General features: G+C 41.5%; 1 protein-coding gene across 1 annotated transcript in view; it reads right to left on the reverse strand.

The window, feature by feature from the left end:
* nxn (nucleoredoxin) overlaps positions 1 to 18,198 on the reverse strand; it is a 74,379-nt gene that overhangs the window by 18,636 nt on the left and 37,545 nt on the right. Inside the window, exon 2 of the mRNA XM_051958007.1 lies at positions 252 to 371. Within this exon, the coding sequence (XP_051813967.1) occupies positions 252 to 371 (120 nt within the window). The remainder of the gene's footprint in view (positions 1 to 251; positions 372 to 18,198) is intronic.

Here is an 18,198-nt window from a genome sequence, read left to right on the forward strand (position 1 = left end):
TGTTTTACAGCTGTGATGGACAAAATGTGGGGATAATATGCTGTTCTGTCCTTTTGACCCTCAAATGTGCATTACCTCATTAAATAGGTTTTTTTTTTTTTTTAAGCATTGAATGGTTGGTGGTTGGGGTTAACCATTCAGTAAAGAGGATTACGGTCCAAGTTTGAGGTTAGAAACTAAAAATGAATCAGTGACAAGGCTTTAAATTATACTGTGGGTGTGCGTGTGTGGCCACAGACACTTGATCTCACCTTTAGGGTCATCTCTGACCACCAGTAGGCCGTTTCGACACACGATCTGCCCCGTAGCTGCATCCACAAACACCAGAGATGGGATGCTGGTTACCTTGTACTTGTTCCACAGCTTCATCTGCAGGGAGGAAAAGATGAGAGCAGAGGTCGGAAAATGTGGATGGAAAACACCTCAGGGAGCACATTTCTATCTGTTTCAATTTCAAAGCTGGAAAAACAATTTAGCCGGATCAAAGTTATGTCGTCAGTGCTGCAATATGTTCACCTGAAATACTGCAAGGTGAACAAATGTCATCAGAACACTGCATGTATTTTATAGCACAAATACCCTCTTTGTTGTTTAAAAGAGACACGTGGGACTTGAAGGCAGAATAAGAAAAAATGTCGGCAGCCCTGAGGTGAATTAACGGAGGGTGAGAAGCACCCAGCTGCACTTGAAAGAGGCTGAATTGGAGCAAATTCACACTGCTGCCCCTGCTGTGTCATGAATAGAGTAAAAAGAGGAATGCAGCATGTATGATTTACACTTTGGCAGGCATTTATAAATGCCCATTGGCCCTTAATTTAATCATATGGCTCCTATATGATGAGTTGATGTTCATACAGCCTCATAAAGTCAGAGAAGATGCTTCACAGCCAGAAATCTGAGCATGAACTGACACTATTCATAGAGTTCAGCGATCAGTGTAGTCCTTAACATCAAAGAGCAGATCAAGCATTTACTGAGACTCGCTTTCCATATCAGAGGGAGAGTCCTACGCCTGTGAATCGAAAATAGCCGCGTCTTGTCAAGAGTGGCAATTGCCGCTGAGAGGGGTTGCTGTTTCAGCAACTGCAGAACAAGCAGAATGAAATCATGAATCAGGCTTCGAAGATTTAGACAGAGGAAGGGAAAAGACGAGCATTACGTTCCAAAACTGGAATGTCCGTGTGTTTCAGCCTCTTGTATTCATCAAGTTTAACCTTGCTGGAGAATCAAAACGTCACAAGTGGCTTTACGGACTTAAAAAGACTGAAAGTAATGGAGCAGTAACTTCATCTTTGACAAATAAACACATATTTCACTTACTGCCATATAAATGATTTCCTGCTGTATGAAGTAAAACACTGCTGGACCTGCATAATATAATATAATGGTTTGTACTCCAAGAGGTTTTCAGCTAAATGAAGTGAGCTCTCCTTAGGGCTCAGTGAAGTAATCCTGGAGTTTGGTTACTGTGGAACTCGGCACTGATGGAAACCTTTTGTTGCTTTTTTTGTGAAAACAGTGACTTCACTGCACATGGCCTCCAACATGGTCCAAAGTCTATTTCACTCATATTGTGCACCTCCTGCTTTATATGACAACATGTGAAACTGCGGAGGTCAACCACAGGCCCTCTCTGACAGCAGAGGTCAGACGATCCATCCCCCGGACAAGACGACCCGGAGCCTCCCGGCTATGTTGGTCTGGAAGTCCCTCAAAAGCAGTCTTCAGTGTCTGCCACAGTCAACAGTTTTACCACAGCGCCTCATGCTCCTCTGGAAACTCAATCTGTGCTCACAAATTGATGGGGTTAGGGGCATTAACTGTGCCGGTCTCTGAAAGCTAACGTCGCCAACGCTGCATCTGTGCAGCTCTGCAGCCATTTCGCTCGGCTGCCTGCTGTCATCCAGGATGATGGTGGCAGATTGAGAGCCGGATTTAGCCAAAGAAGTGTGAGAGAAGCAAGAGAAAAGGATAAAAAAAGCAGAGAGATGGAGGGACTGGTTCTGCAAGCGACACTAAAATGTCAAGAAATGTATTCTATGATATAGCCAAGAGGTATCCACACCAGGGATTGACTGATATGTGTTTTAAGCCCCGTCCACACGAAGACAAAACGCTGAACAGTTTCAAAAACGATCGCCATAAAGACGAAGGCGTCTCAGAAAATGTGTGCGTCTACATGACTGCACTCGATATGCATGGAAACACTAAAACACATGCCAGACCTCTAGGGGTGCTGTAATAATATGACGGAAACACGCGCAAACAGAAGAAAAAACAGTGGGCATGCGGCAAAAGTTGTAAACAGAGACCAAGCCGGGAAGTAAATAAAGTGCCGTAATGTGTCCTCAATCGTTTGTTCAACTCAGTGGTGATTGAGAAGAAGGAGATTTTGCTGCAACAGGGATAGTAGGGTCACTAGCTTCGTTGCCGCGTGTGGCGCATGCGTGTCAATGAAGATACGAAACGATGACGCAAGTGTATCTGAAAATTAGCGGATAGCCAGTAAACACGGAGCTGCGTATACGGCGTTTCAAAATCTTTCCACTCTGGAACCTGGTTTCAAAAATGATTGTTTACAGACCCCCACAACACCCTCTTCGTGTGGATGATATGCAGATTCGGCAAGAAACTTATGCGTTTAGACCTCGTTTTGTCTTCGTGTGGATGGGGCCTTAATAGGCCGATACGGATGCTGATTACTGGTAATCAAGAAAGTCTGATATTATATTAGGATGGGGCTGATATGCATTAAAGGCAACATTTTAACAGCATGTGATAACAGGCAACCCGTCTTTCATAACCAAGTTTCTTCATTAATGAGGGTGACTAGAACTGAATATGTAAAATAGAAATAGGAGTGATTAAATTATGACACTCTGCTCTGTTAATCAATGTGTCTCCAACAGCTACGTCTGCTGTTCTTCTCCATTTGCTTAATCTTTCACTGGTCCATCACTTATTCTGCCCACTAAGCTCCAAATCTTAAAGCATTATTAATTTTTGTTTTCCAGACTCTGTTTTAGGGTAATCTGTGGCCGCCTTCTACCTTATGGTCGCTAGCTGTTAGCATAGCCTTGTGATGGCATCTACACACGTGGACAAAATTGTTGGTACCCCTCAGTTAAAGAAGGAAAAACCCACAATTCTCACTGAAATCACTTGAAACTCACAAAAGTAACAATAAATAAAAATTTATTGAAAATTAAATAATCAAAAACAGCCATTACTTTTGAATTGATGATTAACATAATTATTTAAAAAAACAAACTAATGAAACAGGCCTGGACAAAAATGTGTAATTTCAAAGCTGGCTAATTTCCTAATTTTGAAAACAGAGGTTCAACAATGATTGTCATCAGTATTTAAATGAATAAATTGCTTTTAGATAACAATCTTTCACTTTTTTTATTACCAAGTCCAAATAATTAGAATAGTAACGAAAAAAGAAGAAACTTTCATTTAGCTCCGAAGCTTGATCCACTGTGATTTGTCATTTTTCAGCTTTACAACAACCGACTGACTGCAATCCATAGATGCTACGCTGCTAGCATGACAGAAGATAGAAGCCAGCTCTATCACCACGACAGGTTAATGTACATCCTCTCTGATCTTGTTAAGACAACTGAAGAGCAGGGACATTTATTTAAAGTCTAGAGGAAAATGGCTGTGTACTTCATCCAAGGCTTTCTAAGTAATTTCTGGGCTCTCATCACGAGAAACTGCAGAGATTTATGTAGAAAACATCAGAAGCAGAACCGATTCCTCCTCTTTGTCTTGCCACTAATTCAGTGCATCCTTGAATCATGCCTGCCTGGCAATTTGGCTGCAGATCAGAGTGGCCAAGGATGCTAAATTTTTTCGAGGGTTTACATCTGCCTTTAGAATAAAAGGCCTGTTATATTTTCCAGTGGATGAATGACCTTGTAGCTACAAAAGACACGTCCCGGAGTTGGTCGCAAACAAATAAACCTCAACTGGATTTTAGCACCTTGACAGATGAACATTCACCGTGCACAGTGTCTGGGTGGAGAAGAGTAAATCTCATGTGTCTCGGTCAAGTGTCGAGTTTTCATTGTCATCTACTTGTAATTCTGAAATCTTCCTTGGGAACATCGAAGGCCTTGTATTAACAGCTCTTCTCCCCACCTTGTCCTCATGAATAGAAAACATGAGGATCATATGCCACAGCGATCAGTTTCTCCCAAAACACTGATTCATTGTTGAGAGCTGCAGGCTGTCTATTATAGCTCAGACAATAAACACAAAATGTGACATGATAGCCTGTTAAAAAAAAACAACATAAATTATGCTGTCAAAGCTGCCCTCATTTCTTTGAGAGGTGTTGCAGTCATCATTTGATAAAGAGGTTTCTGACAAGGAGTTGTGTGTTGTACAGAGACCATTACAGAAACAGTTTGACAATTTGAGTAATACACTTATTTGCTTTCTTGCCAAGAGTTAGATGACAATACTGATCCCATCCTTGTATCCATAAAAAACAACTAATTAAGCTGCCGTTGGCTGCCAGTTAGCTTAGCTTACAGGGTGAAACAGCTAGCCTGGCTCTGTCTAAAGACAGACAGAAATATTTCGTCACATTCCCCATGTAAACCTGCAATGTTAAAAAGTGAACATTTAGAGATATTTTAAATTTTGGGACCTTAGGCCAGAGTCCTCAGTCTTTATGCGAAGCTAAGCAGCTTAAAGTCCTGCTCCTATCGTTGATTACACACTTAAAACTCATTAAAACTTACATATTTAGAATTTTTTCTTCATGAAAATGATCACGTCATGCCTTCGGAGACTTGGATGTAACTCTGCACCATTGCCTCGAGCACACCAGCTCACCTGTGACTCTGCTTAACTACTGCAAAACTACTGCATGCAACACAATGGCAAGTTTTAATACTAGGGCAATCCAGCCAGAAAACAACCCTAAGGAAGAATAATGATCTGAAAAGCCCCACTCTACAACTCGACAAGATTTGTTTCTTTATTTTTTACATATGAAACCCAAGAAGTTTGAATCTGTGCTTTTGGGACTGTCATCAGTGCACTGCAGTAGAGGCTGACTGACATTAGTTGAAGAGTATTATTGCTCAATACTGGCCTATTGCAAATATATTAGCATCGGCACATACACTGTCTGATATGTTCTGTAAAACAAAGTTTTCATGTTGGCAAATAATACATAAGAAGATGCTTTAGAAAAGATGCAATCACAGTTTGCCCAACGGAGTATCTCCAACTACATTATTTCCAACACTCTCAGCACTGACTGCAGCACATGTAGCAGAGTACTTATCATAACAGAGCAAATGGTGATGCGGAGTCAAGCTTTGGCTTTATGATAAGTTGTTAACTAGTTTGTTAAATACATTGCTGGAAAGTTAACAGCAAGTCCTTCATTTTCCCTTTTCAACATCACTAAAACACAAACGGTATCAGCTGACATATTAATATCAGAATTTCTTACTCCATAAAAATGGTACTGACCCCAAAAATGTGGTATTACACTGCATTTTGAAGGAGAAAGTGATGTTGACTGCTTACGTCGTTCATGACATGTCTTCTTAGTATATAGATACACACGTGGACAAAATTATTGGTACCCCTCAGTTAAAGAAGGAAAAACCCACAATTCTCACTGAAATCACTTGAAACTCACAAAAGTAACAATAAATAAAAATTTATTGAAAATTAAATAATCAAAAACAGCCATTACTTTTGAATTGTTGATTAACATAATTATTTAAAAAAACAAACTAATGAAACAGGCCTGGACAAAAATGATGGTACCTCTATAAAAGATTGAAAACTATTTGACCAGAGTGACATGATTAACTCAGGTGTGTCATTTAATTGACATCACAGGTGTTTCCAAACTCATAATCAGTCAGTCTGCCTATTTAAAGGGAGACAAGTAGTCACCCTGCTGTTTGGTGAAAAGGTGTGTACCACACTGAACATGGACAACAGAAAGCGAAGGAGAGAATTGTCCCAGGACATCCGAAAAAAAATTATAGACAAACATCTTAAAGGTAAAGGCTATAAGACCATCTCTAAACAGCTTGAAGTTCCTGTGACAACAGTGGCTCATATTATTCAGAAGTTCAAGACCCACGGGACAGTAGCCAACCTCCCTGGACGTGGCCGCAAGAGGAAAATTGATGACAAATTGAAGAGACGGATCGTTGGAATTGTATCCAAAGAGCCCAGAGCAACCTCCAAAGAAATTAAAGGTGAACTCCAAGGCCAAGGTACATCAGTGTCAGATCGCACCATTCGTCGTTGTTTGAGCCAAAGTGGACTTCATGGGAGACGACCAAGGAGGACACCACTGCTGAAAAAACTCATAAAAAAGCCAGACTGGAATTTGCAAAAATGCATGTTGACAAGCCACAAAGCTTCTGGGAGAATGTCCTTTGGACAGATGAGACCAAACTGGAGCTTTTTGGTAAGGCACATCAACTCTATGTTCATAGACTCAAAAACCAAGCATACGAAGAAAAGAACACTGTCCCTACGGTGAAACATGGAGGAGGCTCAGTAATGTTTTGGGGCTGCTTTGCTGCATCTGGCACAGGGTGTCTTGAAAGTGTGCAAGGTACGATGAAATCTGAAGACTATCAAGGCATTCTGGAGAGAAATGTGCTGCCTAGTGTCAGAAAGCTTGGTCTCAGTCGCAGGTCATGGGTCTTCCAACAGGACAACGATCCAAAACACACAGCCAAAAACACCCAAGAATGGCTGAGAGAAAAGCGTTGGACTATTCTAAAGTGGCCTTCTATGAGCCCAGATCTGAATCCCATTGAACATATGTGGAAGGAGCTGAAACATGCCATTTGGAGAAGACACCCATCAAACCTGAGACAACTGGAGCTGTTTGCTCATGAGGAGTGGGCCAAAATACCTGTTGACAGCTGCAGAACGCTCATTGACAAATACAGAAATCGTTTAATTGCAGTGATTGCCTCAAAAGGTTGTGCAACAAAATATTAAGTTATGGGTACCATCATTTTTGTCCAGCCCTATTTCATTAGTTTGTTTTTTTAAATAATTATGTTAATCAACAATTCAAAAGTGATGGCTGATTTTGATTATTTAATTTTCAATAAATTTTTATTTACTGTTACTTTTGTGAGTTTCAAGTGATTTCAGTGAGAATTGTGGGTTTTTCCTTCTTTAACTGAGGGGTACCAACAATTTTGTCCACGTGTGTAAATCACACTGACACATTAACAAGAAAAAACATGATTTAATCAAAGGGGGTCTTTATCTTTACTGTACAGACATGAATGAAAGTAACTAAATCTGTAACTTTTTAATTATTGTTTTCATCCATGGATCAAAATGTCCAACCAGTTCCTGGTTCAAGCATCTCAAATGTATGATTGAATGACTGGCTAGAAACAACAAGGCCTCACAAGACAGCACCTTACATTTGGACTGTGATATTTCTTGACAAAAATATTCAATGATTATCTGAGGAAAATATTTAGTTGATCAGTCAATAATGAAAATCACTGTTTGCTACAGGCCTAGCTGTGTGCTATTTGACTTATTTATGCAAGATTTCAATCCAAAGGGACTGTCCAGCAGCAGCTAATTATCATGTAAACTGCTTGGAGATTGTATTCATAGCATCAAAATTGCATGTTACCACTCTTAGCTTTCTCTGAGGGAGCTACTATTCATTATCAATATCAACAGAGTGTGTAACGATAGAGCCAAGCAGAAGGTTTGGCTATATAGTTACACACTGGGTTAACTATGCCAATAACCCCTGTAGAGAGGCCACCAAGTGCTAAGACTCCAGGGAGCTAGAAATCCATACTAACAATCCATTTACTCTCCTGGACATGCAAGCATTAGCCTCACACTACGCCTCGTGCTCATCATGCTAATTGGATCACGCATGGCTGCGGATCCATATCCAGAAGAAGAGCAAATCAGCCCCACAGTGGGGCCTGTGGATCGGTCTGCATGGAGAAACCAGGGCTGGAAATCTTACCGCCCCACTGATCAAAGAAAATGCTGATTCTTGGGAGATGTTGTTAGATGGGATCAATGACTGCATTAATTTGCTACATGTACCCATAGCAGACTGAGTAAAGACGAAAAAAAAATGCGCGAAAACCAACCCAATCCCAAGATATTCACAATTCCACGCTAAATGTCATGCGTGGTGATCACTTTCATGCTTCTTTGCACTGTTGCACTTTATGGCAACATTCTGCACTTTAAAGGGAGGTTAGTTTAGGTGGTGAACCCCCCAAACGCTCTGTGGTCTAAAACTTTAAAATCCACACACATCTGCTTCAGTTTTGGCTCAGTCCCTTTTGAAACGCCTGTACAGCCCTGTGCTGTGCTGAAATTTGGCCTCCGTCACTAACCAGTGGCTCTGGTGTGGTGAGTGTCACTCTGTTGAGAGAAATAGAGTGGAAGAAATTTCTTCACTCAACATTCCCAATTCAGAAATGATTGTTTGAGGCCTATCTCCTCACAGATCTGCTTTCACTGGACCAGTCTGGCCTGAGGCGTCTGCCAGACGCTCCCACTGCTGCTTCATTACAACAGTGCCAGTACAAAGGAAAGTCAGCGCTCTACAACAGAGGACAAGAGAGGTATCCTGCTGTGGAGCTGATAGCAGCTCACTCCTTTATCTTTGAGTGTTATGGGGACAAATAGTGATAAACCATTTGATAACTTGAAAATAAGAGACTGAAGCTAAAATGCAGACTCTTGCGCATCGTAGATTTGTGGAATTTAGACCTACTTAGGAATTCTCAGCAGCATTTATTATTGAGGAAAAATGATCCTAATATAAGCTCTTCACTCATATCAAGAGGAATTTATTGGTTCAGTTTGAGGCACAGATTGGGAAAAACAAGTAATGTGTTCCACATTAGTCACAAATGACAAAGATGAAATAATCTTCAAGTTTTATTTGATTAAACTCTTCAGAAAAAGAAGAGGAAGAGAGTAAATAAAGTTAAACATACGATCTCCTGCAAAGAAGAGACAGTGAGGTGATAAATGGTTTTTCACTCATGCTGGCTGTCACGTGTGTGAAGTCACTTGTTGGGCGGTGGTCTGATGGACTGACCATCCCCTTCAAGACATGTTCAGCAGGAGCATTTGTCTTTTACCGAGACTTTTATTGAAAGTGCCTGCAGGTGGTGTGATCTCTGACCGTAAAGATTTACTGTAGCAGCGCAGCGGAGAGCAGGCCGGACTGGTGCTGCTGCTGGCTGAAGCTTTTTTTTTTTTAGAAAAATCAAGCCGTGACCTGTGCAACACGGACTCAAACTAACATGTCAGCACGCAGCAGCCTGAACACTTCATTCATCACATGTCAGCAAGAGGCTTTCGGAGTTAAAATCTAAAACATTCTGCGTTTTCTTCTCAGTCCTCAGGTTGAAGACAGATGAGAAACAAAAGCTCTCCTGCCTGCACTGCTCCGACTCCCTCTTGGCTGGGCCCCTGCAGCCAGCTTTGACTTACATTCCTCCATGCTGCACCCCGCCTCTGCTCAATCTGCACCCAGCCTCTCAGTAACTGCCTGTATCCACTTCAAAACGCTGTTGCTGCTCTTCATAGCTACAAAGAAAGCCCTCCCCTCCCACCTCTCAGCCCTCACGACGGTGGCTAGTGTGTGTTACTTCCATCTGTGTGGCTCTGACCTGACTATCGCTTTACCCGGTCAAGAGTCTTCACCGCTGTCGCTCCCCCGGTGGTGAAACATCTAAAACCCTGTGACAGCTGCACAGTCGCTGCCCTTCCTCTCTGTGATCTCTTTATATGCTCTGGCTTCATGTCGCTTTGCATGTGCACGCTGCTTTTTTTTCTCCTTACATAAACCACAACAAGTGCTCTCATCTTTAAGGCTTTACCATCGCTCATTTATGTGTTGTGATTTTGAAAAATTGTTGCTCATTTTCATTTTTTCCATTTTCTTACTTGTAAAAAAAAAAAAAAAGCACAGGCCACTCACTCCAGGCTGCTCCACTGTGCTCATTACAGAGCTCATCGTGCACTGCACAGCCATTGTGATGAGAAAATGTGCTTTCCCTCCCGAAAATTGCAGAGCTGAAAGCACACAACAGGCTTCCCCATCAAGGCTCTTCAACTCAAAATGCTGCTGCTCTCATGCATTTTATTAATCCTATAACATTTTCTGGCTGAATATGTGGATCTTCCAGATGGGAGACACTGGCTAAATTGCTTTTCTTTTTTTTTCCTGACAAAGGGCCCCCACCCTCCTTGTTGCCACAGCAACCAGCCCCCTACCTCGTCCATGAAGTCAGGACATGTCACCAAGTGGCAGACACTTTGTGGGCTCTTGGTTAATAATTCAGTGATAAATAAACGGTTTTGTGAGGAAAACAGGTGCCAGAATGTCAGAGGGCTTTGGGGAAGTAACTCGGCCGAAAAAACTAAGAATGAGGGAACAGCAGAAGTGAGAGTAAGATAGGGAGGGTGGGAGGTGTGTGTGGTGGTGGGGGCGTTTTCCCCCTTCAGGCCTTGTGTTGAGGCACAAAAGCGACCCCCTGAATACAGGCTTTAAATCCAAACTTGGACGCTGCATGGCGAGAAGTTTTTATGTAGTAAAGAAATGTTAAAAAAAAAAAAAAAAAAAAAAAAGCAGGGGGGGATTGTAAAGGAGTAAAAAGCCAGGGCTCAATAGGTATCTGCAGCATTGTCTCTCCACAGGAGTGGGCTGCCCCTGAGGCCTACATTCTGTGGGGTCAGAGGTCGGGATGGCAGGGGGCGAATTCTTCACTCCCAGTGGTGTTTAGACCAGCCTGCCTGCCTCCCTGCCCCCATAGACTTACTGTTCTTTAATTCTCCCTGCGTCTATCCCTTTTTCCTTCAGGATGAATTACAAAGAGCAACGTGTAAACCCATTATACCCACACAGACACACAGCCATGTCCACACTAATGTGGAACAATTCTAAACGGCACCCTTCTCTCTCCACTTTCGTCCTCCGTCCGTGCTAAACCGACATTCTCAACCACAAAAATGCATCTTTTCTCTCCATCCGAAGAGAATTAAATGAAAAACACCCGCTTCCCAGACACTGCTGTGTGATTATCATGTGATTCGAGGCATCCGTTTCTCATGTGATCCATTTTCGACAAACCTGATTTGCCGTCACACTCTTTGCCCATGCTTTATTAGTGTAAATGATAAACCATGATTCAGAAAACAGCTCAGTGGAGATGGAGTGAAACCGCCGTCTTGTGCCAACTGATCATTAAAAATCGCTTAAGCAACCAAGAGTTTTGCTGTTTCAGTGCGATTGTGTTTTATTTAATTGGAATTTTATTTAGAAACTACTCTGTATGTGTTGAATTGTTTGTTAATCTTTAGTTACTGTAAATATCTCTTCAGTTCCCCATTCCTGCACACGTCATGTAGTTTACAATACAACTTTAATGATTCATCAGCTAGTCGCCAACTATTTGGCTCTCTGATTGCAGCTTCTTAATTGTGAAAAATCCTGATGATAAAATGGAGAAAAGACATCTGAGAGCAGCACCTTAGGATTCTGGAAACACTGATGGACATAATTCATAATTTTTGACAATTTATAAACCAAACAAATCAATTAATCAATAAAGTAAACAACTGACAGTCAAAGGAACAATTAGTTGTGGCCTTAAGTTACAATACAATGGCAGATTTATAACTTCCAGAATTCCTAGGAAAATTCCTCGCAATTTCTACAAAAAAAATGATTTCTGACACTTTTGTTTTCCAAATTAAATGACAACTGTCACTTATAGCCTTTATTAACTGAAGCTCTCAAGAAATCTAAGTTGATGTTAGCTCAGTTAGCTGGTTAAAACTGTCAGTGGCTGAGTTGAAAGGCCTCTTCATAGCCTGCAGACATATCAGACCTGATTAGATTGGATTTGTGCATTGAGACGCATCGGCATCAAATGCTACATCACTTTCTTTCATTTATGCCACAAGATATGTCTTGATAAACCATCTTGTTCCTTCCAGCTCTGCTTGTACACAAACCTCCCTCCAAAGTGGCAGCAGAGTTTTTTGGCACCTGTCCATGAACTGCTGTACTTCATGTTGTCCTACATAGAGCTCTGCTAGCAGCAGCATGGATTCTGCTCAGCACTTGTAGCGTTGCAAGTGAAGCAAAGACACTTTGAAATCTGATATGATCGACAAGAGACTCTAGAGTGAGATGCAGCTGCAGAAACTGGACAGGAATCACATTTAAAAGCACCTTCAAATGCGGTTTGGATCAGATATGTAAAAATCGCATTTTATGAATTTGTGTTTTTTGCTGTTCGGGCTTTCCTAAATCAATCTGAATATGCCTAAGAAACAAAAGATTGGGGTTGTCATTTTGGACACTTAAAAACAAGACAAAAATATTAGGCTGCTAAATGTGCTCTTGATAAAAAGAAATAATCTTGTGCTCTAAAGCTAAATATCCCAGACAAAAAAAATAGCAAGGTAACTAGATAATCAGAGGAGGAAGCATAAAAGGAGCCAAATGTACACTTAAACTCAATTTACTCTGTTTGTCTAAGCATAAATAATTGGACGATCAAGAAAGATGCTAGATTTATGTTTTACTCATCACTTTTTTCCTCAGTTTTTAGGATGACAACTAACAAATGTGTCTCATAAGGCACCTCAGATAAGAAGTTTGTCAAAGGTTGCTGCAATATCAATCCAGTAAAGCACCAAAGCACGATCACTAATGGTAAAAATATCCATACTGCATACTTTTACATAACTTGTAACTAAAAGAAAAAAGTGTATTTTGCTGTATGTGGTGCAGTAACTATAGCTGGACATATTTGTTTTGCAGCCATGAGAATTTTTAGAATAGACTAAATGTGTTCTCCACAGTTGTTGATTTGCCTGCGCAAACTGCACCTTGCAGGGTTAAATTCAAGGCAACATTACTATTATCGTTTGGCTTAATGTGAGCAGGTGAATCATCATTAATCATGATCAGGTGTGCAGTAATGATTTACCTCCACACACGATGACAGAGGTCTGATGTCTGAACACTGGGTCACGATTCCTCGAGCAGTTTAACCCACAGCTTCTGCCATCAGCCTGCATTTCATCAAGCCCAGGCCTGCAGGGTCTAACAGACACAGATACAGATGATAGAAAGCTGGTCTGGCTGTGGACCAGCTCTATCAGTTACCTTGGTGTGACCCTCACAGGCGAGCATTATACGACTCAGCCAAGCTCATGAGTTGGAAAGTCGGGTGCATATTTGTTTGGAGTTTTTCTATTTCACAGTGTGTGCCAAAAGGTAATAGAACACACACACACACACACACACACACACACACAGTCTCCCAGCTGTAATCCAACACAGTATGGAATGAATCTGGCGTCACATTAAGTCAGATGAAAACATAAGCAAAGCGCTTTGTATAGCCTCATTAAGTCTGTGCTGCAGCCATTACATATTAATAATCAGACAAAACACACATTAGAATGAGCCTCTCAGCACAGCTACATTTTTACGCCTGGGCTTTTAACGCTTACTGCTCGATTAGCTACACTCAGCAAACAGACCCACAGCAGCCGTGCATTAATTCTACCCATAGGGCTCCACATGGCTGTTTCTCTGGTACCCCAGTTTCCTGGAGAGCCGGTGGAGGAGGAGGGAGGAGGGCCTGGGTGTTGGGTTTAGACAGCTTCCCCGTTGTGACCTCTATTTGACCCCACATTTAACTCGCACCACTCCTCCTCCTCGAGCTCTGGGAAGTCTGTCGGAGCTCAATCCCCGATCCCATCACAACACAACACATTAATATTTATGGAAATTTGAAGGGAACATTTCAGACACATTATCAGCGTTTTGTGCATAAATCACGGCAGCTCTGAATTCTATAAGCTCCGATCTATTCAATGCATCTTTAGGCATGTTGCTGGTTAGCATGCATTGTCCATTTCGTCCCTCTTCTCACATATTTAGCTGAATGTATTGGGAAAATCAACTGCACGGATTCAATTCAGACACACGAAGCATAAACTACACGTAAAAATAAAGGTGCTTTTACACAAACACAAAAAACAAACTGACATGTTCACTGCATGTCACACTGTGGGAGATCGAATAATAACGCTTTAGGCTTATGTTATGAATATTTAACAATTCAAAATAGAAAGATCTGGCGTGAAGAGGAGGAGGAGACTGAAGCCAGTCGTGGGTAACATGGGGTGCCAATTTTGCAAGGTGACTTAGAGGTAAATATGTTATTAGCAGTACAATAATGCTAACTCACCAGGGTATTTTGCATATATTTGGCATAATTTGATGTTGCATTCTGATTGGTTGGTTTATAAGCCTGGTTTAAAGCCAGTCACACGCTGGGATTTCAGTCCTGAATTCATCACTTTACACTCACAGTACAATCTACGACCACGAACTGAAGTTTCTCATAATTTTAAACTTTCGTCCTGGACAGCCGAAAATCACGTAATGTAAAGGGACTCAATACCATTAGGGGATTTTACAGTTACCCTCAAGAAGCCTGGCAGCCTATTAAGATCTTGAATATGTTCTGAACTCATTCAAGTAAAGCAGAATGTACACAATAAGTGCCACAATGTTGAGACACTGCGCTTTACAGTACCTTGGCAGATACTGTAAAGCTATTTTTGGTCCAATTGTACCCGTGACGGGCAGCGAGGAGCCTCATAAATCAAAATGACACTGTGTGTCTGCTCTGCTCCATAAAGCAGACTTCTGACAGAGGTAGCAACATGAGCCCTGTGAACATACATGCACGTACGTATATTAGGTACACCTGACAGCTGTGTGGCACAAGACACCCTGAGTCTAGATTTCCTGAACTCACAAATCTAGCGGCTACTGCTGCGGGCTGTGATGCACAATGACGAGCTGCCACAACAACGATGGCTCCAGTTTCCTGAGGGGAAGGATGTCCTCGTTCTTTATGCTCATTACCTGAGCCACATTCAGCTCTGCAGTGTTTGGTTACGCGGTGACACTTTATATCCATCCATTAACCGGCTTCCTCCTCCAGTCAAACGCTCACTAAAAGTCACATCTGTTTGGCTGCTGCTGCAGACCGGCCCCTCTGCATTTTATAGCCGAGCTTTACATCTGGACCCCACTCGTATCTCTAGCAGCTCCCCCTCCGTTAACCCTGCCTGCCCTCCTCCATGCACGCTTTATTCTCGGCTTATTCCACCCCCCACAACAGCGGCGACAGACTCCCCTAAGCTCTCTCTCCATCAGTATCGGCCTATATTGGCCGGTGGAAGAGTCTCATGGGTGCAGATTTCATTTTATCCAGATTAAGTCCTGAACAAAACATCATACAAATCTAATGCCAATCAAGACTGGAACACTGGTCTATGGATTCTGTGGGAGAAACTAGTGCAGGCAACCATTTTCAATATGCAAAACATATTTAGAGATTGTTGTGCTGTAACTGAATAACCATTTAATAGGGGCTCATAATTAGAACAGGTGACTATTAAAAATGGAAATGTTCCAGATAGTTTGAATGTCTTTTAATCTTATCTTGAATCGTACAATTTAATTGGGACATTGGGGATACTGTTTCACTGCGTTTACATCAACTGCAGAGTGCCTCACAAAACAGGATTTGAAAAACAGCAATAGAGTAGATAAAACGAATCAAAGACAATGGAAATAAAAATTCAATTGAGAGGAGACAGACAGACTTGGAAAGGCGATAAAACGGGACATAAAAGCACATTGTAAAAATGCTTCCCCGTACAACTCCGCTTTGAGAAGGGGTTTAAAAGATGCTACTGATCTGGCTAGCCTCAGCACTGGCAGGCTGTTGAAGACCTCAGGAGCTCCGACAGTAAAGACCAGGTCACCTTTTTATTATAAGCAGAGTCCTTGGAACAACCTGTAGTGCTCTGCCAGAAGACCCGAGGCTATGCCTCCCTTCATAAGCAGTTCTTAAAAAGGTCTGATGTGCAGCTCTGAGCCAAACCCCCGCGGAGCCTCAAAATAAACATCCATCAATTTTTAGATACTTAAGGTCAGTACTGTGGTGGTAACAGCACCAGGAAAAGTCTTTTTTCCCCCCTTACAGCTTCCTCCAGCTTCTCCTGCAGGGATATATATTAAAGCCAGTACAGCTGAGAGACTGGAGGTTTTCTATCAGGTGTTCACACAACCTTCACTGGCCCAGTTCAGATCAAGATCAGGATCTTAGTGTCTGGCTTCACAGAATCAAGTTGTAGCCACACAATTATGTCACTATCTAAACCATATGTCCATATTTAATTGTCAGATCAGCAGAATCCAGGGCTCCTTTTGGCATTAAAGAGGAAGGGCTGCATGTTTTAGCGCATCAGCTGCAGACTGCATATACTGTGATCTGGACTAAAGCATAGGGCTGCAAATAATCACCATTATTATTTTTGAGAAGGTGGTACGGTCAACATGTCAAACAATAGTTTCCCCTGACGTGATATTATGGGACTGTGTGTAAACAGCACATCTTTTCAAGCATGGTTTGTGTCATTCTATGGTACTGAAATAAAGTGTTTCTGATTAAATTTGAAGTGATTTGATACATTTTTTCATTGCCGTTTTTCCAGAGCCTAAGTGAACATCTTGAACCGTTTTCAGCAAACAGGGTCACAAACTGAAAAATTATTCAGTTTACTATCATAGAGAAGTGAGAGAAACGGCAAATATTTTTATTTGAAGAGTCAGATTTAGTGGATTTTGACACATGTGACAAAGTAATTTATTAAATACCAAAACAAAAGATTCTCTTTGACACTACTACAATTAAATATTAAAATTAAAAGACCTATGGTTTCACCTCTGCTACAGTCATTCATTTTCCAAGATCCTATTTCTGCTATTCCAGCAAAAATCTTAGAGAGACATAAAGCAGTAGAATTACAGGTTTGGTTATTCCCCAAAACAATCTCACGTCAAGCTCCAAGGTCTATCAAGTAGATGTTCTGGAGCTTTAAATCAGATCACATGATCTTCATCAGCACTGGGAGTCTCTGCAGTTGTCAAATTTACATTTCTTTTCTCATCACTTTAAGCACATTTTTCCATGTTGGCATAAAGGTTGAGATTCAAAGTTCCCTCTTCATGTTGGAAAAGACAGCTGCCAAAAAAGAAAAAAAAAGAAAAATCTCCCGTCAAGGTCAATTTAGTAGCCAGCTATCCATCTCCTGAAGAGATGGGAGATGATCAAAAGCTCCAGACTGGCTCCAAAGTTACCTTTCAAGGGCAAGATTGAACTCTGAACTTCCACAAATTGTGATACTAGAAAAGAAGCGGCAGATGTCTTCAGAATGATGAGAGTTTAGGTGTCCCTTACATAATAACCCCTATAAAATCTTAGACATCTGAACGTATCAACAGAGGCTTTTCAAAACAGTCCCTGCCCACAACTCAACTACCATAAACAATATGCAGAATGTGAGAATATAAAGGTGATGAAATGTTAATAGTGATGGATTAGGTGCCTCAATCGTGTTTTATATCTCTGCGAGCTGCTTTATCTTGCCGATATGAAATCTATGACAAAACTTTGAAGACAGACAATAAAATACAGAGCATTTATAACTAGTGGGATTAAATGAGCGGCAGTTTAGCTTTGAAGTCAAAGCGTCTTGTTTGGTCTTCAATAAATAACTCAGAAGCAACAAGTGCATGGATACTGTGGAAGGACTTCTCTATCTTTTCCAATGTAAACACTGAGTGGTAATCCCCCCCAACCTCCCGCTTTCCTGCCAAGTCAATAAACAGAGACCTGACAGGAGAGTTATGATACGACTTTATTCTGTGGCTCTGCTTTGAAGAATTGATCCAATTTACAAGAGCACATTGTTGTCAGAGCAGGCGTGGTCTGCTGTGGTGAAACTCAAAGAATGTCTATAAAAAGTGGGCTATTCAAAGACACATGCGCTGCACTACTTTTCACACAGGATTAGTTTTCTAACCTCATGTAAGCACCGTTGCATGCTGCTAACATGAGGCGGCGAAGGGCAGCACAAAAGGTAGCATGTGGCAGTAAGAGTTAGAAAACAGCTGAGATGATGAAAGAGGGGTAAAACAGACAGAAAAACACAGAAGAGACATTAGTGTCAATTTTCAGGGTCATGTCACCCTGGTAGAGGGCTGATCGATGGGGCACGGCACCGGTTCAG

The sequence above is a fragment of the Acanthochromis polyacanthus genome, chromosome 13 (genome assembly GCF_021347895.1).
Source record: "Acanthochromis polyacanthus isolate Apoly-LR-REF ecotype Palm Island chromosome 13, KAUST_Apoly_ChrSc, whole genome shotgun sequence".
In the NCBI taxonomy this organism is placed as follows: domain Eukaryota; kingdom Metazoa; phylum Chordata; class Actinopteri; family Pomacentridae; genus Acanthochromis; species Acanthochromis polyacanthus.